At 44.9% G+C, this 22,405-nt stretch overlaps 1 protein-coding gene across 2 annotated transcripts in view; it reads left to right on the top strand.

Moving 5' to 3' along the window:
* Positions 1 to 21,969, top strand: part of LOC109750599 (transcription initiation factor TFIID subunit 4b) — a 28,622-nt gene extending 6,653 nt beyond the window's left edge. The window contains exons 6-14 of one of the 2 annotated variants that reach the window (XM_020309558.3): positions 10,391 to 10,509; positions 10,592 to 10,679; positions 10,793 to 10,928; positions 11,010 to 11,065; positions 11,135 to 11,191; positions 11,272 to 11,418; positions 12,026 to 12,097; positions 12,187 to 12,445; positions 21,837 to 21,969. In XM_020309558.3, the coding sequence (XP_020165147.1) occupies positions 10,391 to 10,509; positions 10,592 to 10,679; positions 10,793 to 10,928; positions 11,010 to 11,065; positions 11,135 to 11,191; positions 11,272 to 11,418; positions 12,026 to 12,097; positions 12,187 to 12,445; positions 21,837 to 21,883 (981 nt within the window). In that variant the 3' untranslated portion in view covers positions 21,884 to 21,969. Of the gene's footprint in view, positions 1 to 10,390; positions 10,510 to 10,591; positions 10,680 to 10,792; positions 10,929 to 11,009; positions 11,066 to 11,134; positions 11,192 to 11,271; positions 11,419 to 12,025; positions 12,098 to 12,186; positions 12,446 to 21,504 lie in introns of both variants that reach the window. The other variant, XM_020309557.3, reaches the window with a different exon arrangement.
* The last annotated feature ends 436 nt before the right edge of the window (positions 21,970 to 22,405 follow it).

Raw genomic sequence — 22,405 nt, 5'->3', positions numbered from 1 at the left:
TCAATTTTTCAGAAAAGTATGCAACAGGTTTGCCATCTTGTAATAACACACCTCCTAATCCAATTCCACTAGCATCGCATTCAAGTTCAAAAGTTTTATTAAAATCGGAAAGATGGAGTAAAGGAGCATGTGTCAACTTATCTTTCAATACCGTGAAGGCTTATTCCTGTGCGGTACCCCAAACAAAAGGCACATCCTTCTTTGTAAGCTCACTGAGAGGTGCAGCAATGGTGCTGAAATCTCTCACAAAACGCCTATAGAATCCTGCGAGGCCTAGAAAACTCCTCACTTGTGTGACCGTTTTGGGCTGCGGCCAACTCTCAATAGCTTCAATCTTGGCTTTATCAACTTCAATTCCCTGTGGAGTAACAACATAGCCAAGAAAAGACACTCGGTCGGTGCAAAAGGTGCACTTTCCAAGGTTACCAAACAAACGTGCATCACGTAGAGCAATAAAAACAGCACGTAAATGTTCCAAATGTTCCTTCAAAGATTTGCTATAAATCAATATGTCATCAAAGTAAACTACCACAAATCGTCCAATGAAAGCACGTAAAACTTCGTTCATTAATCTCATGAAAGTACTAGGCGCATTGGTTAACCCAAAAGGCATGACTAACCACTCATATAATCCAAACTTAGTTTTAAATGTTGTTTTCCATTCATCTCCCAATTTCATACGAATTTGATGGTATCCACTACGCAAATCAACTTTGGAGAATATTGTAGAGCCACTCAATTCATCAAGCATATCATCTAGCCTAGGAATAGGATGACGATAACGAATAGTAATATTATTAATGCCTCTACAATCTACGCACATACGCGAAGTACCATCCTTTTTCGGCACTAAAATGATAGGAACAGCACAAGGACTAAGGGATTCACGTATATAATCTTTGTCGAGCAGCTCCTGTACTTGACGCATAATCTCCTTCGTCTCCTCTGGATTGATACGGTATGGTGCACGGTTGGGTAATGATGCACCGGGTATTAAGTTAATCTGATGCTCAATCCCTCGAATGGGAGGTAATCCCGGTGGCATGTCTTGTGGAAAGACGTCAGCGAACTCCTGCAAAATGTTAGTGACAGCAGGAGGCAAAGAGGAAGGCACGTCCTCAAATGAAAATAATGTCTCTTTGCATACAAAAGCATAGCAAACAGATTTGCTAAAATCTAGCTCATCAATATCAGATTTGGTGGTAAATAAACATGCACTTTTCAATTTAATTTCAGAAGCAACACTAGATGGTTTATTATTAGGTTTCATTTGTTGCTCAAATTCTTTGGCCACAATCTGATTTTCACTCTTATTCTTCTCCTGTTTTGCTTTATTAGCTCTATTAATATCATCTTTCAAAATGGAATCAGGAGTCATAGGAAGCAAAGTAATATTTTTATCCTTATGAACAAGAGTATACTGATTCTTTCTACCATGGTGTACAGAATTTTTATCAAATTGCCATGGTCGACCAAGTAATAAGGAACATGCTTGCATAGGTACCACATCACAATCAATATAATCAGCATATGTAGAGATACTAAAATGCACACGAACAGTACGTGTTACCTTAACCTTGCCGCTGTTGTTGAACCATTGGATGTAGTAAGGATGTGAATGTGGTCTTGTGGTGAGAGATAGCTTCTCCACCATCTCCATGCTAGCCAAGTTGTTGCAGCTCCCTTCATCTATGATGACGCCAACAGAACGTTCCTTCACAACTCCCTTTGTATGGAATAAATTATGCCTCTGATTTTGTTCAGCTTGTGTGACCTGCACACTCAAAACACGTTGAGCAACTAAACATTCATACCTGTCAGCGTCTTCAGGAGCCATGTATTGCGTCTCATGATCAGAATCATCTCCACCGTATTCTTCACGTGTGATAAGAGCCAAAGTCTTCTCATCATAGTCACTAGCGGACTCATACCCACCATCCTCAGTAGCAATCATCACACACTGAGATTTGCATTCTCGCGCATCATGTTCTCTTCCCTTACAGCGACGACAAATAATATCACTTGTGTGCCCTGTTGATGCCATGGACGAAGAAGAGCTCTGTGCAGGACCGGCAGGTGTGCTCTTGGCAGATAGTGGTGGTTGTGCCTGCTTTCTTGTATCACGGCTGGAGGTGGCACCTAATGGAGGTGCTGGTGCAGTGGAAGTAGAGGATGCACGCGGTGTCCATGATGAAGGTCGACCTGCAGAAAAATTAGTTCGTGCCAATGCTTGTCGATCCTGCACTTCACGTTCAGCTTTACAAGCAAGATGGAATAAACGAGTGATATTAGTATACTCATACTCTAGAATGGTCTGAATTTCTCTATTTAATCCACCCATAAGCATAGCTTCGTTCTCTTCAACAATACCACATCTAATCATGCCAGTTTGTAATTCCTGATAATATTTCTTCTACAGAATTTTTCCCTTGTCGTAAACGCTGCAATTTTTGAAGCAATTCATGTTGATAATATGGTGGAACCCAACGAGTACGCATAGCAGTTTTTAAAGCAGCCCAAGTAGCCGGAATAGGATATAATCTACAATGTTCAGACCACCATACATATGCAAAACTAGTGAAAGCACAAACAGCAGCAGCAACCCGTCTCTCCTCGGGATATTGTAAACATGTAAAACGTTGTTCAGTTTCTAACTCCCAAGTAAGATATATATCAGGAACATATCTACCCTCAAATGGTGGAATATTCAATTTCAGTTTAGGAATATGGTCATTATCTCGTACCTGAGGTGGTGGTGCTGGCCTACCGTTGCGAATATATACCTGAGGTCGACCTGCTGGTGGTGGTGCTGGTGGCTGCATGTAGTTCTGATTTTGATCAACCTCATCCTCATAATCGCCCACATAATCGTCATCCTCCTCAGCCGCCGCAGCAGCAGGAGCCAAAGAAGCATCAACAGTAGGTGCAGTGGCACCCGAATTTTGACCAGTCTCAATTGGAACGCGCTGTGCTCGTACCACTTGATTTGGAAGGCGGCGTTGGAGATGTTGTTGTTGTTGTTGTTGTAAAGGTGCGACAGGTGCAGCCGGTGGTGGTTGGGGAAGACGCTTGAGCAATTCATTAAACTTGTTATCCACCTTTGTCTCGAACGACTTCTCCACGGCATCTATCTTCTCCATAGCCTCTTCAAATCTGTTTAGCACATCTCCCACCTGGCCACTCATCATTTGCTGAAATTTATCATGCAACTCCTTGTTCGTCATGTTCTCCCAATCAGTCTCATCGGCTTGTGATCCTGCCATGGTTAGCAGCAATAGAAACACACAAGAATATGATCCTACAGACTACTAGGAAGTGGTGGTGATGGTGGTGTGTCACAAATCCTTCAAGCGAATCTCAAATTCTTACCAGTTCTTACCCAGCAGCAGGCGGCGATCGGCAACCGTTGTAGTCAAAACTCTCAAAGCTTGGATAGAGCGATTACCAGGGAGAGTCAAACGCACGACGTAGATGTATGTAGAGCTGGGAAGGCTTATAATATGGTAGCAAAAAGGGTCAGCAATAATCAATTCAGAGATGCAAAGTTGAATAAACGCTCAACGACGGTACTGTGCTGGTCCTAGGCTAGACCGTGCTAGAGACGCGAGCCTAGAACACTTAACAAAATCACGGCGCTGCACGTAAACAAGGGAGGAGCACGCTCTGATTTTTTTTTCTCTTTTTTCACTTTTTTTTTGCACTTTTTTCCTTCTATTTTGCTCCGCAACAATTTTTTTTCGAAAAAGTCTACAAATGGCCTAAAAACTGCCTAGCCAGAATTTTCCAGACTTAGTTTTTTTTTTGAAACTGGAACTATTTTTCTACTGCGGGTAACACGGAAGTTTGGGAGTCCTTCTCTGTCATGACTCGGAGTATGGCGTGATCTGGAAATCCAAAACAGAGTAACAAAATACTGGACTCGGATTAGGACTGGTGGCGGAGATAAATCTGGTGGCACTCGAACTGGTGGCGGAGATGAATCTGGTGGAACTCGGACTGGTGGCGGATATATGTTGCAGGTGGACTCGGATTGGCGTGATGGCGGCGGATATGTGGTGGCGTAGATGGACTCGGATTGGCGGTGAATATGTGGTGGTGGTATATGGCAGCGGCGATGAAGTTGGTGCGGTGGTGGTATATGGTAGCAGCGATGATGATGATGCGGTGGTGATATATGGCAGCGGCGACGTGACAACCTGTGAACAGAACTCGAAACTCTAAAGGACTAGACGCTAAGACCAGCAACTTGACACGACGATGCAACCGCAAAGTCAACAAAGCAAATACAGAAAAGATTATGCAAAGGCTCAGATTGGTTCGGATAGGATGAACTAACCCTAATTTTTTTTTGGCTTTTTCGTGGACTATAGGTATGACGAACAGACTCGATCTAAACTACGAAAAACTGTAAAATCTCACCGAGCAACCTAGAAATCTGATACCACTTGATAGAGGCAAAGGTGTCCCGTCTTTCGATGAGATGATGGATATCGCTTTGGTGGAAGTCGACTTTGACGATCCGACTACGAACGTGCAAGGACGTCGCGCCTTAGCAATCGCTAAACCAACTCCGAGAGGTTATTGACCACACCGGAGCACGATCAACCTGACCACGAGGGTCTATTTCCTGCGAGCAAACGAAGAACAAGCAAGAAATTGAGATTGCAATCTAGATATTGCGAATATAAGATGAAAGCTTTATTGATCAAGGTGGGGTTCTGTGACGCCTTTGTCTGGTCGTTGAACACAAACGAAGTACGCGAAGTTGCAGCTATGGCGAACTTTAATCTAAACAAAACCCAAAGTCTAAACGACGCCCTAAGGGCTGTATATATGAAGGAAAAGGGGGGAGGGGATTTCGTGGCCCTTGGGGAAGGGGTCCGAAACCAACCCTATCTCTTGTTTCCCCACACATACGGACTCTAAAAACAGCCTATACTCAAGTATTTCGAAATTACACGGGCCTGGCCCAATAATAAGGTGACGCAACACCTAGAGTAGCCTCTGGACGAAAGTTATGAAGTAGCATCTTGTATATTTCGTCCGAGGCTTCATGCACGCATTATGGTGGCTTCAACGTCCTGAAATCATCACTTATAACTCCGTTCTTGTTCCCCTTGCGCATGCCATTATCTCCATGCTTGTTCTTGCTCCAATGTTCATCCTTCTTCAAGCTAGGCCCTTCATTTGTAAGCAAAACAAATGTATCCAATTTAGGCAGCATCATATTCTCATGAACATTAGAATCATTACCAAGAAACGAAAGTACCTGGTAATTTAATTGGCGTGCGCGAGCTCTAGTAATTGGTCCAGTATGTATAGCAGCAGGGGCTGTGGGTGTAACAATGGTATTGATGTCCTCATCAACTTTCGAAGCGAAGGGAGCCGGACCCCATACATCGAAATGGACTAAAGCAAAAGGATGCTGAGACACTGACTCACTAGTAGGATAAGGTAACTGAATTTGTTTGCCAGGTCTACAACCCTTACACTCTAAAGAGACATCTTCTGAGATAGACCCCAGAAGACCTCGTCGAACTAAGGACGACAAACGAGAACCACAAAGATGACTAAGTCGATGATGCCACTGCTGGAAGGAGCCGGCAGCTGAAGCGACAGAAGCGGAGGGACTGACAATAGTGGTGGCAGCGGAAGGAACATGAAGCCAGTCTAACTCCCAAAGACCCTGAGAGTCACGGCCGCGAGGGCCAGCCCCAACCAAAGTGTGCGTGCGACGATCCTGAACAGAACAAGAGTCAACGTCAAGGATGACGTGACAGCCAAAATCAGTAAGTTGACCAGCAGAAAACAGATTCATGGCAAGTCGAGGAAAACATCAGGAACATAATGAGTGGTTAGATTGCCTCAACTAGCAACAGAAAGGGGAGTACCATCAGCAGTGAGTACATGAACAGGAAAATCAAGAGATCTAAGAGAGGACAAATTGGAAGAATGAGAAGACATATGAAAAGAAGCTCCGGAGTCCAGAACCCACGGGGATGTACTCGACTGTGTAGAGGGTGGTCGCTCAGTGCGGGAAGCACCGCACCAATCACAGAGCCTGCAGTACCTGGCGAAGAAGAACCTGAAGTGGCAAGCAGACGCTTAAGTCTCAGAATATCCTGCCCAGTCAACACGGTGGCGTAGAAGTCCCTGAAGATGATATCCGCACCTTATGCATGTGCTGCTTCTTAAGGAAGCACCGAGACTCGAGATGACCATCCTGGTTGCAGTAGCCGCAATGAGGACAAGAGCGGCCCTGACCGCTAGTAGGAGTGGGCAAGAGCGGCAGAGCATTGGAGCGGGAAGGAGTCGGTGCAGCAAGCGGCATAGCAGGAGCTCGAGCAGCGCGCACAGAGGGAACCTCAAGTAAACTAGCACCACGTAAGCGAGTCTCGGCACGAATCTCAGAGAGTGCCTCCATGAGGGAAATACTGCCATGAGCAAACAACTAAGCACGTCGGGGCTCAAACTCCTTACGGAGTTGAGACAAGAACTCAGTAGGCACAGCCTGGAAACACTGGCAAGTACAACAGCCAGCAGTGCGGAGAGAATCAAGCTGACACTAGATAGCAGAACTGTGCCTAGAAATCATCTAAAGTGGAGTCACCCTGCTGAAAAGCATGCTCCTGGCGGACCACAGACAGGTATAAAGGCATCACCAGAGGGCTGATAGCGCTGACGAAGACGGGTCCTCATCTCAAATACGGTCGGGAGGCCCAGGAACTCAGAGACAAACCGAGGCAGAACACTAGCAGTGAAAACAGCTGCGGCACGAGCATCATCATCAAGCCACTGAGTGTAAGCAGACAAAGCCTCATGATAAGCGTGAAGAGCATCCTCATAAGTCAAAACCTGCTCATCATAAGCACGAACGGCTACCTCATCGGCAAGCTTAGCTTCATCCTTCGCCCCTGACTAGCATCTGCATCAAGAACTGGTGGTGTCGGCGGAGTAGGAGCCACAAGAGGAACCGGATGGGCGGACAGGGGACCTTGCTGGAAAGAACGCCTGAGAGACGAATGCCACGCATATGAATGCGCATGAAGCCAACGAACTCGATGTAGTTGGTACCATCAAAGGTCATCGGATAACGAGGAACCGCAACATAGACCGACGATGTAGACATCATACCTTTTTTTTTCTTTTCTTTTTCTCTCTTTTTACCCAAGGGGAGCCTCGGTGCTGCGGTGAAGTTGTTGCGTTGTGACCATGAGGTCACAGGTTCGAGTCCTGGAAACAGCCTCTTGCAGAAATGTAGGGAAAGGCTGCGTACTATAGTCCCAAAGTGGTCGGACCCTTCTCCGAACCCCGCGCAAGCGGGAGCTACATGCATCAGGCTGCCTTTTTTTTAACCATGAGCTGGATCAGACAGACCCAAAACAGAAGCAGCAGCGCAGAGCAGGTGAAGCGCTCGATCCTGATCGAATCAGGCAGCGATGGAGAGGTCCGTCGGGCGTCCAGGGAGCAGTGGCGGTCGGTGAGAATCATCACGGGAGGCAGGCGTGCGTTGGCCGGCTTGTCATGAACGGACGCAGGAGGCCACAAAGGGGCGGGTGGCTTCGTCCAGGCGGCTGGCGCGGGCCATTGTTGTTGTGGGCGGGTTTGGTCAGGCAGCAGATGGAGGCTCGATCTGGAGGTGAACTGGGCTGGAAGTACGAGATCGGAGGCAGGACGGCTCCAGCAGCAACGCGGACACCCAATCTGGACGGGAGGTTGCCGAATCGAGCCGGAGCAGGATCCAAGGGCCGACGGCAGGAGATCAAAGGCAGGGTGGCTCGATGGTGGGTCTACTTCCGGAAGTGGAGAGCAGAAGTTGGCGGCCGAGTTGATCCGCACGAGGGCTGTGTTGACCAGGGCAGCTGCAACCCGTAGATCGATGGGATCCAGCGGAAATAGAGATCGAGGGAAATCAGCAATTGACTGAGAGGATGATGGCAGCGCGAGAGATTGTATCGAGAGCACGACTTGCGCATGCGAAAAAATACCCTAAGGCTCTAATACCATGTTAGCAATATGCAACTTGTATTTCCTGAGGGTTAATGTATATATAGGACACATTTTTCCTACTACCGGGTGTAGTTACTCCCATTTTTGTTCCGTACGTTCTAGGTAGTACCTATCATATCGGAGAGTATATACGCGTAGTATGTAGTATATAAGAATGTTTAGGTAGTGTATATATACTACTTTTCTGATAGTATGTATCATATAATGTGCATACTCCATTTCACGTACAAATGTGCACGTATTTCACAAATAAAATAAAACTATGGGCTCACTTGCAAATTTTTCATAAAACTCACTTTGGAGTATCTTAGATATAGTATATGAACATACTAAAAATAATAAAGTAGAGTATATACTGCCACATGGTAGTATATGAGAAATGGGTGTAAGTACACCCGGTAGTAGGATGCATTTTCCCTATATATATATATATATAGGACAAATGTTTCCTACAAGCAGTGATAGTTACCACCACTTGCATTTTGTATGTTGTATGTAGTATCTGTCAAAATCGAGAGTATGTACGTGTAGTATGTAGTATATAACAATGATTAGGTAGTATATATACTAACTTTTAGTTAGTATGTACCATGTTTTGAGTATGCTCTTTTTTACGTATAAATATGTACGTATTTCACAAATATAACAAAAACTATGGGCTCATATGCAATTTTTTCATGTAACTTGTTTTGAAATATCTTAGATATAGTATATGAACATATTTAAAATAATAAAATAGTATATATAGTACCACATGGTAGTATATGAGACATGTGGGGTAACTACCACCGATGGATTTTCCCTATATATATATATATATAGGTGGTAAAATATGCAGGAAAACACCTCATACAGGTGGTAAATATACATGGTAGAATATAACTCTTAACAGTCTACATGCAGACACCACTTGGGTATTCTGTTCCTGATGGCATGGTATACCGTCTTCGTCGCGCTCTATGTGGCAAGCTTCTCGTGCTTGGTTTGAGTGCCTCTCCTAAGTGGTCACTGTTGCTGTTTTTTTGGTAGAGTGATCATGATCCCATGTTCTTGGCCCACCTTCTGTCACGCGGTCAAACACTTCTATGTGTAGACAACATAATCATCACTAGAGATGATTCTGAGTACATTTTCTTTGTGAAGGCTCGTCTTAGTGAGCAGTTTCTTATGTCTGATCTTGGTCATCTTTGCTACTTACTTGGGATTGAGATTTCTTTTACCTGAGATGGGTTCTTTATATCGCAAGAGAAGTACATTCAGGATCTTCCTGCTCGTGCTGCTCTTACCGATGAGCATACTGTTGAGACTCTGATCAAGCTCACTGTCCACCTCCGAGCTTCTGATGGTGAGGTCAGCCTTTGTCTGATCCAACGCGCTATCGTCATCTTGTTGGGCTTGTCTATCTAGCTATCACTGATATCTCTTATATCCTGCGTCGGTTCGTCTCTGCTCCCACCTCCGTTCACTACAGTCATCCACTTTAAGTTCTAGATATCTTCATGGGACCATTTCTCGCTGTACTTCCGCGCTCAAGTTCGTTACAGCTTCATGCCTGTTCAGATGCTACTTCGGCTAGTGATCCTGTGGATCACCAGTCGCTTTGTGCTTACTATGTTCTTCTTGGTTCTCTCATTGCCTAGAAGACAAAGAAACCAACTGCAGTTTCCCGTTCGTGTGCAGAGGTTGAGTTGCGAGCTATGGCCCTTTTGACATCAGAGGTGACTTGGCTACGATGGTTGCTTGTGGATTTTTGTGTTTCTGTCACTACACCAACTCCTTTTATGTCCGATAGTACAGGTGCTATTAGTATCGTGTGACCGTATGAAGCATGAGCTCACCAAGCACATTGGTGTTGATGCTTCTTTCATGTGGTTATGTGTGGAGGATCAGGTGATTGCTCTACAGTATATGTGCCTTCCGATCTACAGCTAACAGTTTTTTCTTTTAAGGTCAAGATTAGAACACAGCATCGTTTTTAGCTCTCCAAACTCATGTATGTGCATATATATATATATATATATATATATATATATATATATATATATATATATATATACACACACTGGCCTATGGCCTCATGGGAATACCAAGTTGCATATTCCTAACAAATAACACCCTGATCCCCGTTATATACGGGGTTTTCTGCATATTTTAGCACGCCTATATGTGCATATATGTACTGGCCTATGGCCTCATGGGAATACCAAGTTGCATATTCCTAACAGATAACACCCTGTGAGATCCGGTTGCAGAAGTGTAATTTTCCTTTATTTGCGTGCACACAAAATGAACACATTGCTGTCTGTTTTCTGTTTATTTCTTAGCAATTTGACTAATTCGTGCACTCTACTCAACGGTATGATTATTGCTGCTTGATTAGATTCAACCTAGTACTCAAGCACCTCCTTCTGGAGCAGCTTCCAAAACACCTCAAAAGAAGCCATCTGCTGGGCAGAAGAAACCTTTGGACGTAATTGGCTCATCCCCTCCACCATCTGGGTAATTGTTTTTTCAATGCCCATTATTACTCAATTTGATTGTACTTGCTCTTGGTTCCTGAGGCCTTTTTATATTGTGCCAGCAAAAAGCAGAAGGGATCTGGAGGCTTCCATGATCAAAGCATTGACCAGTTGAATGATGTTACTGCAGTTAGTGGTGTTAATCTGAGGGTATACATACTAAGATTCTTTAATGTGCTTTTGTTCTTTTGTGTTGCTTTGTGCATACCTTCCAGCACCCATTATCAAATGGATTTTAATGCTGTAACTGTTACTTTTGCCAGGAAGAGGAGGAGCAACTTTTCTCTGCTCCTAAGGAAGAGAGTCGAGTTTCAGAAGCTGCTCGTAAAGTTGTACAACTGGAAGAAGAAAGGCTCATTCTACAGAAGGGGCCTCTGACAAAGAAATTAGCAGAGATCAGTTAATACTTTTATCATTCAAGTGTTGTTAAATTGATAGAGGAACTCCGTGTTCTATTCTCTAATGTTATTGTTTTCGCAGTGAGAAAATATAATCTGAAGAGCATAGGATGTGACGTAGAGCGTTGTCTATCGATGGTGAGAGATTATATAGCAAGGCCCTTCCCAGATTTTGCTTATGCCTAATCTAACTTAAGCTTTCTCCAGTGCGTTGAGGAGCGGTTACGAGGATTCATAAGCAATACAATAAGGCTTTCAAAACAGGTTCAATTTGCTGGTCTGTGGTCTCATTGACATTTCATACGTAAAATGTAATCTGTGTATTTATTTTTTTATTTTTGAAGAGGGTTGATGTTGAAAAATCAAGACATCATTATTATCCTTTATCTTCGGATGTTCGGAGTCATATACTGAGGGTGAACCGGGAAGCTAGAGAACAGTGGGACAGGAAGCTGGCGGCAGATGCCAACAGAATCAGGAAACAGAGTGATGTTAGTTCTGCAAGATGTTTCTGCTTGCATTTAATTTTATATTTACATATACATTCATAGAAGTATGCTTTTGTATGAAGGATTTTTTATGAAGTGGATTTTAGTTTTTTATGCATGGAATTTATTTAAGATCTTTAACAATTGTCTTACATGCTTATTAACACATTAATTGGCAATATCATGTATGTTATATCTTGTTTATAGCACATACTTTAGATGTTGGTGGTAATGTTGAATGTTTGAGAAGCTCGATAGAAAATCAAATTTGGAACTAATATGGACTATCTGAAAGAAGGCATGTGTTAGGTTTGAGAGTGCATGTGTGACTGGTTCACCAATTCAATCTCAGTTATTACTAGTTTTTTATTAGATAGGAACATCAGTGAATTAGATGTCAGATCTATCCAATGTTTGTTGCATCAGTTAACGTGGGGCATCTGTAGCAGTTATACAGAAATATGGCAGTACAATTTGTGTGTGCACTGCAAACTTTCAGTTTAATTAGTCAATAAGTCGTTACATGGAAAGAATCAGGCATCCATTGTATAATTCTGATAGTTTTGTAGGGGACTGTTACGGTGTTGTTTGACCGAATTTGTAACTGCAGGGAGATGACAATTCAGTTGTTTCTTCAGAAAAGGACAAGGCTGAGAGCCGTGGAACATCAAAGCATGCTAAGGTTAGTTCTTCCACTTTCAGGTCTCGTATGATTATTCTGTACATAGATATTACGTACTTGAGATGTGTATGATCTTATATGCATTTTAGACTTACAAGGAGGAAGATGATAAAATGAGAACAACAGCTGCAAATGCTGCTGTGCGAGTTGCAGCAGGGGGAGATGACATGCTTTCAAAGTGGCAATTGCTAGCTGAAAAAAATAAACTGAGAGGTGAAGGAGGCGATGGTTCTTCTGACTCACTGCCAGGTATTATGTCGCCTCACAAGCTTTCACCAAAAGCAGGAAAGGGCTCAAGAGAACAGCAGGAAATTGAAAAGCGAGGCTATTTTTCAATGCTTGGTCCTGGTAAGCTTGTGATCCTTTGGCTGTTTATTAGCCGTAGGAGTTTGTCATTTAGCTTAGTCAGGAAGTCCTTTTTCTTCTTTGAGAAAACGCGAAAGCTTTGTATCTCGATGTATTGAAAGATAGAAATATTTGCTAATTTGGTGTTTGCTAGCGAGTCAGTTCTAATTGAGAAGTCTTGCTAGTGGTATTACTAGTCCCGAGTCCTATCAGGTACCTAACTGTTATCAGGTATACTAGATTAGTAAGGATCTATTGGTTAAATTAGGAATTGTCTATCTTATCTATTAGAGTTGTGATCTTATAGGATTAGGTTAGTTGATTTGTCTATAAAAGAGGGATGTCATTCTTTTCCAAATGGAAGCAGTCGATCAATAAACCTTATCCGCACTTTCTCTATTCTCTGGTATGCTCCTGCCTTTCCTGATTGTCTCCTGCACAATCTCCTTCTCCTTCGTTCTGTATACCTACCCCCTACCCTGTCCTGACCCTATATCTCCTATTAACCTCTATTGCCAGCAGCCCCACCCACTTTTTTTGTCTCCCCCAATGAAACGTCTCTACCTTACCAGGACGTGCCATGGCTTCTGATGGCACGAACAATATGACCATGGCACAGCTCGGGGAGCAGATGTAGACTCTGACCATTCACATAAATGTGGTTACTGACCAACTGGACGGTCTAGTCAAAATTCACATAAATGTGGTTACTGACCAACTGGACGGTCTAGTCAAACAGGTCACTGTCATCAGTGGTTATTTCCCATGATAGTGCCACGGTTATGAGGGTGCCTATAATGTGGATAGGTTGTTGCGAACAATTCTTTTTTCTTCAACGCACCCTGGAGGAAGAGAAGGTTTGGCTGGCATCATACCACATTATTTTTCTCGAACACTCGCGAAACATGCATCATTTCATATCAGAAGAAATGCCAATGTAAGATCAGAACCAGCCAACAGACCAAGCAAAGACAAACAAGAGAAGACACTAAATAAATAAGAGAAGAGGAAAGAACTACATAGGAGCAACACCCCAACCAAACCCACCGGTTCACCCACCATTTCCCGTCCGTTGCGCCTAGAATTTAGTCCGGCCCTAAAGACCAGCACTAGTCTTTCTTGCGCACTTTGTCCTCACTCGTGAGCATTCGGTATGAAACTTCCCGGTCGGTTACCCATCCTCAAATTTCTCGAAGCCAAGCATGCTTAACTTTGAGATTCCTTTTGGATGGGCTCTTGAAAAATAAGGTGCACCTTATTGATATGAGTAGTCTATGATTCCTATTAAGCTGGGATATCACATACACCCCCCTCAAAGGAACCGATGTCCTCGTCGGCCCAGCAGGACTTGGGTTTAAGCTTTCCCCAGCCCCTTTTCATCAATGGACTCCTGACGTCTACGAAGGAGTGTGGTTCGTTCGACAAATTCCTACCTCTATATCTATCTCTGAGGTGTTTGGGTTTTGCAAAACTCCATAGACATGCAGGATATATTCGGCGAAAGTCAGTAAGAAGTAGAGTGAATTCTGAAACTCCAGCATTTAGGCCCGGACGAGGCTGTTGCTCTACGCGCGGCTGTTCCTGCTCGAGCTGCTCATGCTCGGGCGGCTGTTCGTTAAGGTCAAAGTCATTTCTATTCATGAATGAGACCAGGACCCCTGCCTTGGAGGTTTCCTCCTCCGAACGCGCCTAAAGGATGATTGTTTATGGTATATTACCGTAATTGGAGAATTTGACCTGGTGCTGACTTGCTGCTGTTCTGAGAAGGGGACCTTGCAAAGCTTGACAAGTTTTTTTTTATATTTATCGATCCAATCTGTAGGAATCAACAACACAAAAACTTCCTGAGAAATTACCCAGCAAGAAAACGTATGCGCGTGGGCGCAGACCCGTTCCCTTTTGGCACGTCTGTGCGCGCCAGTGCCAACATCCACATGTGCCCCATATCCGCATCACTAACCTGCACACGCCCATTTAACCGTGAGGGTCGGCTCTGATACCAATTGTAATGCCCTGGCCAAACCCATCGGTTCACCCACCAGTTCTTGGCTGTTGCGTCTGGGATCTAGACTGACCCCACAAATCAACAATAGTCTTTCCTGCGCACTTTGTCCTCACTCGTGCGACCTGGGATCAACTTCCCAGTCGGTCACCCATCCTCAAATTACTCCAAGCCAAGCACGCTTAACTTTGAGGTTCCTTTCGGATGGCCTCCAGAAAAGAAGGTGCGCCTTATTGATATGAGTAGTTTGTTATTCCTATTAAGCCGGGATGTCACACCAGGAAGGCTGAAAACCTAAGCTACAAATAAACAACACGATTTGGCCAACACCGTGTGAGTTGCACTCATAGCATTGTCCGGTGATCATCGCCATCTTCAAGAGGTTGAAAGTCGCCCGCGCATTGTCGTTCCAAGCGAAGCACTTGGTGAGCAGCCGCGTCAACGGCTTAGCGATGATGCCGTAGTGCGGCACAAATTTCCTGTAGTAGCTGGTGAGGCTGAGGAACCTGTGTAGTCTAATGGAGATCTTGGGCACCTACCAAGCCTTCATCACGCTCGTCTTGCTCGTGTCAGTCGCCACGTCGTCCTTGGAAATGACATGGCAAAAAGTTGATGACGCCTCAGGAGCTCGAGAACTATGCGTAAGGTGCTTCTCGTGATCTTGGATGTTAGCACTATAAACAAGAATATCATCGAGGAAGATGATGACAAACTTACAGACGTAAGTAGCGCAGATTGTGTTCATGAGGCATTGAGAAGTGGTCGGCGCATTGGTGAGGCCATATGGCATCACTTAGAAAGTGGAAATGGCCATTGTGTGTCTTGAATACTGTCTTCTCTTCATCCTATGGTCTTACGCTATGGTAGTCGACGAGCAAATCAAGCTTGGAGAAGAATGCGGCGCCGACTAGCTCGTCAAGAAGCTTATCGACGATTGGCAGAGGGAATTTGTTCTTGATGTGATTGTGTTAGGGCGATGGTAGTCGACGCAAAAACGCTCCCATCCTTCTTTACCAGGAGCACGGGCGCGGTGAACAGGCTCATGTTGTGCACAATGAAGCCAGCCACAAGCATATGACACACCTGCCGTTCGATTTCATTTTTTTGTACATGTGAGTATCAATACAACCAGGTGTTCATTGGAGGTTATATTGAGCTTCATGGAGAGCTCGGTGCGCTTCATTTGCTTGCTCCACGCGGCGTTCTTCTTCTTGCCAGACAACATCTTGTTCATCAAGTTGTCGACGTCGGTCTTATTGTACTTGAGGTCGTTCGCCATCTTGATGAATTTGGCGCTCGAAGGCAATCTTGCTCTTCACGATGACGTCGTTCATGCTCGAGGATGCGGTCTCGCAATCCATTGCCTCGGATAGGTATTGACGCTTGAGGTTCTTGGCGGTCGTCTCTGAAGATGAGGACAGTGTCGTAGTGTACTTGCATCGGATGGAAGCTTCGAAGAATGGCTACTTGAGCGTCTTCTCCTTTATGAAGTCGAAGATGATGAAGACTTGCAGATGGCTATCATTGTTCGAAGTTCATCCATTTGCGTAGCCATCTTGGCGTTGAGATAGTCCCTATTCCAAGCTTTGGATTGTCGGATGTTGGCGAGGTTCTCGATGCACGCATTCTAGGCGTCATTTGCATCATTCATAACGCGTTGAAATCCAAAGTGGTGTAGCTTAGTGACGTAGTCGTTCGTGTCCTCTTGGTCATCAAAGACCGGAGATGAAGTACCTTGCCTATCCATCACAAGACTTGAGCAAGTGTAAGTGGGAAATGAGAAGACAATACCAAAGTTACCTCTTCCCAAAGTTGAGAATGTATCTCATATTGCTCAATGTGGAATGTGAAGATAGTGAAATTGGTACCGTATCTTGTTACTCATACCCAATAAAGCTTAGGGCGTGTTCGGATCTCCTCCAGCTTCACAAAACTTCTCAAATCCAGCTTCTTTTTGTGGCTTCTAGCTTCACCTGGCGATCAAGAAACCGTTCTGCTTGAATCGACAGCTTCTCGTAGCGCTGGAGCCCAGCTGGGAGGGTTGTGGCCCATTTGGCACCGACTGGGCCGGCTAGAGGCAGCTAATTCAGGCCCAGTGCATCGATTCATGTGGGAAGAGGTGTACCGATTCGCTGGAGATCGCTAGATTCTTTTCTTTGAGCGAGGGGGCAGCGAACCGTTTTCTTTGGCGGTGGCAACACCTTGTAAATTGAGCAAACTTCCGATTCTCCAATCCGTGGAGCTGGGCCGACGTTGCTTCGCGTTTTTGCACTGCATCGGTTGTAGCTTCCTGAAGCTAGCTTCTCGGAGATATTTCGTTCGGCTCAGATCTGCTCCAGGAATTTATGGAGCGTGGAGTGGGAGGAGCTCCGAACACGCCCTTAGTGGCTTGGTGAGGATAAGTGGCACAAAATCATGCAGTAGTTAGCAAGATATTGAAAATGTTGAAAATGATTCACAAATTTCAAATGTGATGCAAATAGATCAATAGTAGGTGTTGAACACAGAACACACACATGGATAGATAGATGGGATTTGTGCAACAAAGGAATGAGCAAAAATGATTTTCCATGACCAAGCTCGTGTTGCACAAATGCAAGAGAGGCGCTAGCTCGATTGCTCTAATGGGCTAGATACGCACTTGTGCATGAACATATAGGAGCAAACTTGTCGTCTTTCTATCCCAAATATGCCATTGTAAGTATGTATGATACCAAGATAATAACACAAGGTGATGTATGTGAGATGCTCAAAGCTCTTGCTTATAAGCTCTCCGTGTCTTTCTCTTTTGCTTAGAAGCTTGTTCTTTTTATAAGCTTCCTTTACCACTATGCTTGATGCTCGAGCCAATATGCAAGGCAAGTATGTATGATATGCACGGGAGTAACTTATGACACACAAGAAGATACCAAGATATGGAAGATGGCGTATCACTATAGTGCACAAGTAATGTGGCCTGACAATACTCAAATCCCTAGTCTTAGTGGGTATGGTATGCAAAAGGCTCGGGGCTATCGATGCAATGGCAAGGGAAGATAAGTGCTGACGGAATGGATACCTTCGTCAACACAGTACCTTCGTCGTGGTCGGAGAGGTAACCGGCCTTGCTTCCGGTTGTTGTGTCAAAGGGTGTAGTCGTCATTGTTGTTGAAGAATTCGTTCGCGGTGAAGAATGGCGGTGATGTTGATGACGTAGCCGTCCCTACGTAGCCGAAACACCTTAGGAAACGAAAACTGCAAGCTCAAAGAATCACAAACAAAATGGAAATGAAATTGCGGAAGATTTGGTGGATTTTTTGTTGAAGGGATGGATGCCCGGTGGTGGACCGGATGTCTGGTGGGACCGGATGTCCGTTAGAGTGGATCAAGAGGACACTCAAGAACACAAAGGGGTAATCACTCAATCAAGATCCAATTACACATCCACTATAAGGCAAACACACAAGAGATCCACAAAGGTACATGAAAAACAAAGGGAAAAGAGTAGCAATGGTAATTTCATTCCAAATCCAAGAGATGAGGTCTTGATGGGGGTAATCTTCTCCAATCCACAAGAGGATGGGAGGTCTTGGAAATCATTTGGGATTCTTCTCCAAAGAAGGCCTTGATCTCCAATGGGGAGGGGGTAAATGAGCAAAGCTCTCTCAATTTAGTCTAATATGCTTTGCTAACCCTAACTAGGAGGTAGGATATGAATATATATATATATATATAGTGCTAGGCGAGATAGGGTAGTTGGGAGAGAGAGATACAAGGCCACTCGGCTGGTTTTGCATGTAGGCAGCTACCTGATGTCTGGTTACTCGAGGTAGCACCGGATGTCCAGTCAGGCTGGCCTAGCTTCCGTTGCTCCTTCACCGGATTTCCGGTATGCACCGGATGTCCGGTCGTTGGAGCACGTCCTGACTTTGGATGCTCCTCGCCGACTCTCTTCGTGTGGTACGGATGTCTGGTGGATGCACGAGATGTCCGGTCACTGTAGTTTCTCAGCAGCTCCACTTGGTACTTCTTCCGCTCTGATTCCGTGCTAGCTTGGCCTTCGCTCCGAGCTTCTTCATGATTGTTTCCTTGGTACCCGAGTAGGCATAGGACTTCCGTTTAGGTAGTAGCCATGTCTCACATGTAGGAAATGGTAGTTCAAGGAGTGACTTAACCTTATCTTCAATGGCACGTGCACGGGCTCTTGTCATCGGTCCACTTGGTGCGTGTTGGTGTAGAATCCATGGGGATGACCATTGGGTGCTCTGCACCAGTTAGACTTCGAAGGTGCAATGGTGACACACAATATCATGCAATAGTGAATCAAGATGTTGAAAATGTTGAGGAAGATCCAAAATGCGAATATGATACAAGTAGATCAAAGAGGAGAGATAGAGCAAGGTCTTGTGCAAACAAGGAATGAGCATACAAGTTTTGCCTAGCAACGACTAAGCTCGTGTTGCACAACACTTGGAGAGACGCTAGTTTGATTGCTCTCGTGGGCTAGATTCGCACTTGTGCACCAAACTACAAGCTAGTAGCACATCAAATCCATGGACCAAAACCAACAAAATCTCACAAGAACCAATAAATTGCAAGAAATTGAAGAGGCTATTTTTGTGGGGATTTTCAAATTCGGCAAGAACAAAACAAAATTAGGCTAGAAAGGTGAGTGGGAGAGGCTCCAAATTGTCCAACCCAAGCTCATGATACCAAATGATGTAGGACCAAGTCCCAATTTGTGCCCATTCTTCACAATTTGGAGGAGAGCAAGAGGAAGAACTCAAATAACCCACGAAACACAAGAGGAAATCACTATATGAACTAGATTCACATCACACATGTGCTATCCAAGCATCCAAGCAAAGAGACACTACTAGATTCATAATCAACAAAAAGAACAAGTAGCTAGGTAAAGTTCTTCCCAAATCTCTAAGGAGAAGTGAGGTCTTGAGAGATAGATCTTCCCCAATCCTATGGATTTGGAGGTCTTGGTAATCCCTTGAGATTCTTCTCCTAATGGAGGCCTTGATCTCCAAAGAGAAGGGGTAGATGAGCAAAGCTCTCAAGTAGTTCTAATATGCTTTGCTAACCCTAGAAAGTGAGAGGGGGCTGGTTTATATAGTCTAGGGACGAACTAGAGTAGGTGGGAGGGAGGGATACATGGCTTTTGGCCAAACTGCACGCAGGCCGGACGTCCAGGCTCAGGCCGGACTGTCCGGGTTGTTAGCCGGACATCCGACGGCTGCAGCCGGCGCGGTTTCGGCCGGCATGTTCTTCAGGCGTGTCACGTCCTCTAGAGGTCGCTCTAGGGGTCGGAAGTCTGGGCTCCAGGCCGAACTGTCCGGGCCAAGGCCGGATGAAAAATCAGTGCCCGTCAAGATGGACGTGTGGTTTGGTGACTGGACCATCCGGTGTAACGTCGGACGTCCAGGTTGGTGGTTGGACTCTGGCTACTGTAGCTTCGACTGCCTTCTTCCTTGTCTTCTTGCTTCTCCTTCGCTAGGACTTGGCCTTCTTCCCTCACTTCTCCATGGTCGATTCTTGGTACCTGGGTATGTGTAGGGTCCCCGTTTGAGGTAGTAGCCATGTCTCATATGAATGCATATGAAGTTCAAGAGGAGCGAATTCACCTTGGTTTCAATGGCGCGTGTGCGTCTGGGGGGTGTCCATGGGGGTGCTCCGCACCAACCTCGCACTACTGGACTGTCGGCTTGAGGAAGACAATGGCATCGTCCACATAGAAAGGCACAGGGGGGTGGGACCAAATCCCATGATCAGTAGCCATAGCAATCAACTTATTAAGGACCTCCATGGCCATGACAGACATGGCCCTGCCGCAGCATGTGGTGATGAGAAATGGGTTCGCCCGGCATGGGTAACTTCCAACTTTCAACTCTAGGAACACCACTGGTTGATTCGCAGCATGAATTGATTTAGTCATCATTTGAACCAACATGAAGTTATCCTGGATTGATCCCCATTTGATAGAAGCACATTCATTGGTCGACACGATGGAAGGCAAAACCAGGGCGATGCAGAGGGACAACTCCTAAGCAACTAACTTCGAGATGCTGTGGACTATACTTATTGGCCAGAATTCCTTGCTCCATGGCATGTTGGGCCTAGGCAGCAGGTTCGTTTGCCATGGAACGAGTGGAGGGGAGTGGAAGGATCGGGTAGCTGGGGCCCAAACTGCAAGAGACTACTGTAGACCTACTACTGGCTGGAACGTGATAGAGGCTGACATGGCTGTATTGCAAGGAGTGCCTGCATCTTGTTTTCGCCTCTCCAATGTGCAGCAACCACCTGGGAGAGCTCATTACTCTAAGCATGACGTGGACAGTTACCAGAAAAAAAATTCTTGGCGCTTTGTCGTGCAGGGAAGCTCACATTGTTGCAACAAGCACAGCTGTTCATGGCAGGATTGGTAGATCACATCGATGTTGAAGTGCGGTATCCGCAGGACCTGCATTTGGCCATGAGTATGGCGCGGGCATACGAGGAGGCACCTAATACCACGAGCTGCCACCAAAGCACAAACCAATGATGAGCTGCAATGCAAGGACCAGGACCATAAACCAAAGGATGTATGAGTAGTAGTACTAATTGTGAAGGGTATGGTTTTGTTGAGGAATCGTACTATTAGGTCAGTTGGGATGTGGGTTTAGACTGCTACAACCTACGTTTGAGTATATATTCAACTCATTGGTTGTCTGTTTCTTGTACATAAAAACGATGCCTATTTTATACTAGCTGTTCTCATTAGAAAATTCATTCTTGTTAAATTAGGAAGAGTTTTATCTGTTAAGAGTGTCTTCTGGGATTGATTAGTTGATCATTTGCGGTGAGTTTCTCTGGAAAAGAAATAGAAGAGCAATGCCAATCTCTTTCAAAGGGGAGCAACAAATCAGTCTTTTTTAGATCAAGCAACAGATCAGTTAATTATCCTCAAAAATGGATATAGGAATAAATCAGCCTCTGGGAGTTGAATAAAGGAAATAAATATTCCAGGCGTAACTGAGAGTATCTGCCATGCCTACACTTGTTTAACCCTGAGTATGTTGTGTTTTTTCATTAGGTGGCGTTAGAAGGTCAGCACACATGAAAGTGGCGCGTAGCATCACGGTGAAGGATGTGGTTGCGGCACTTGAGAGAGAGCATCAGATGTCAAAATCGTCTTTGCTATTCCGATTACACGGGCGACAGTCGACAGAACCAGCTTCGAAATAGTAGTTGCCCAAATTGCAGTGTTCAGTTTTGTTATTGTTGCATGTTCATGTGTTCTCTTAGCCAACTGGGGATGCATCTTCTCTGGGAGTAGAATGGCTGATATGGGAGTTCCATTTGTCAAGCAATAATCAATTTTGCAGGCAATTTAGAAACAATAGCTCACCAACAATTTTTTCACAGGATCAGTATGCAGGCGTGCTTGCGCTTATTTCTTCAGGTCTGTATAATCTTGTCATACTCTTCAGTGTGTGGTAACTTCGGATCCACCATGCTTGCTGGTGGTATAGAAAGTGTTTTGTTGGTGGAAACTCAATTTGGCTGCCGAGCTTATCTACACCTGGAATCTGAACCGACCAGATCCATTGAGATTTGCGTCATGTACTGTATTCCATCAGGAACGACTAGGTGTGGGTTACCCCTTGGCTGGGAGACCCAGTGGACACTTTCTTGGGCATGGTGTCGCCACATGTCCCACGTTGGGCGCTTTCTTCACCTGGAAGGTTTTTTTCCCATGGTTTTTTGGGTTTTATGTTTTTTTAATATTGTCCTGTTTCTTTGTTTTTTCGCGGGGCTGTTTCTTTGGTTTTTGGTCTGGAGCATGAAGCACGGCCTGAAAAACGGTAGTGCTTCCACGTGACGCGCATGTGTGCTTCTGCGTGAATCGGTGCTTCCACATGCCGCGTGAATCAATGCTTCCACGTAAGTGCATTAGTGATTCCGTGAAAGCAAATTAGTGCTCCACCCGCGCG

Source organism: Aegilops tauschii, chromosome 4, assembly GCF_002575655.3.
Source record: "Aegilops tauschii subsp. strangulata cultivar AL8/78 chromosome 4, Aet v6.0, whole genome shotgun sequence".
NCBI lineage: Eukaryota > Viridiplantae > Streptophyta > Magnoliopsida > Poales > Poaceae > Aegilops > Aegilops tauschii.
The sequence above is the reverse complement of the archived record's forward strand: the minus strand, read 5'-3'. Positions and strand labels throughout refer to the sequence as shown.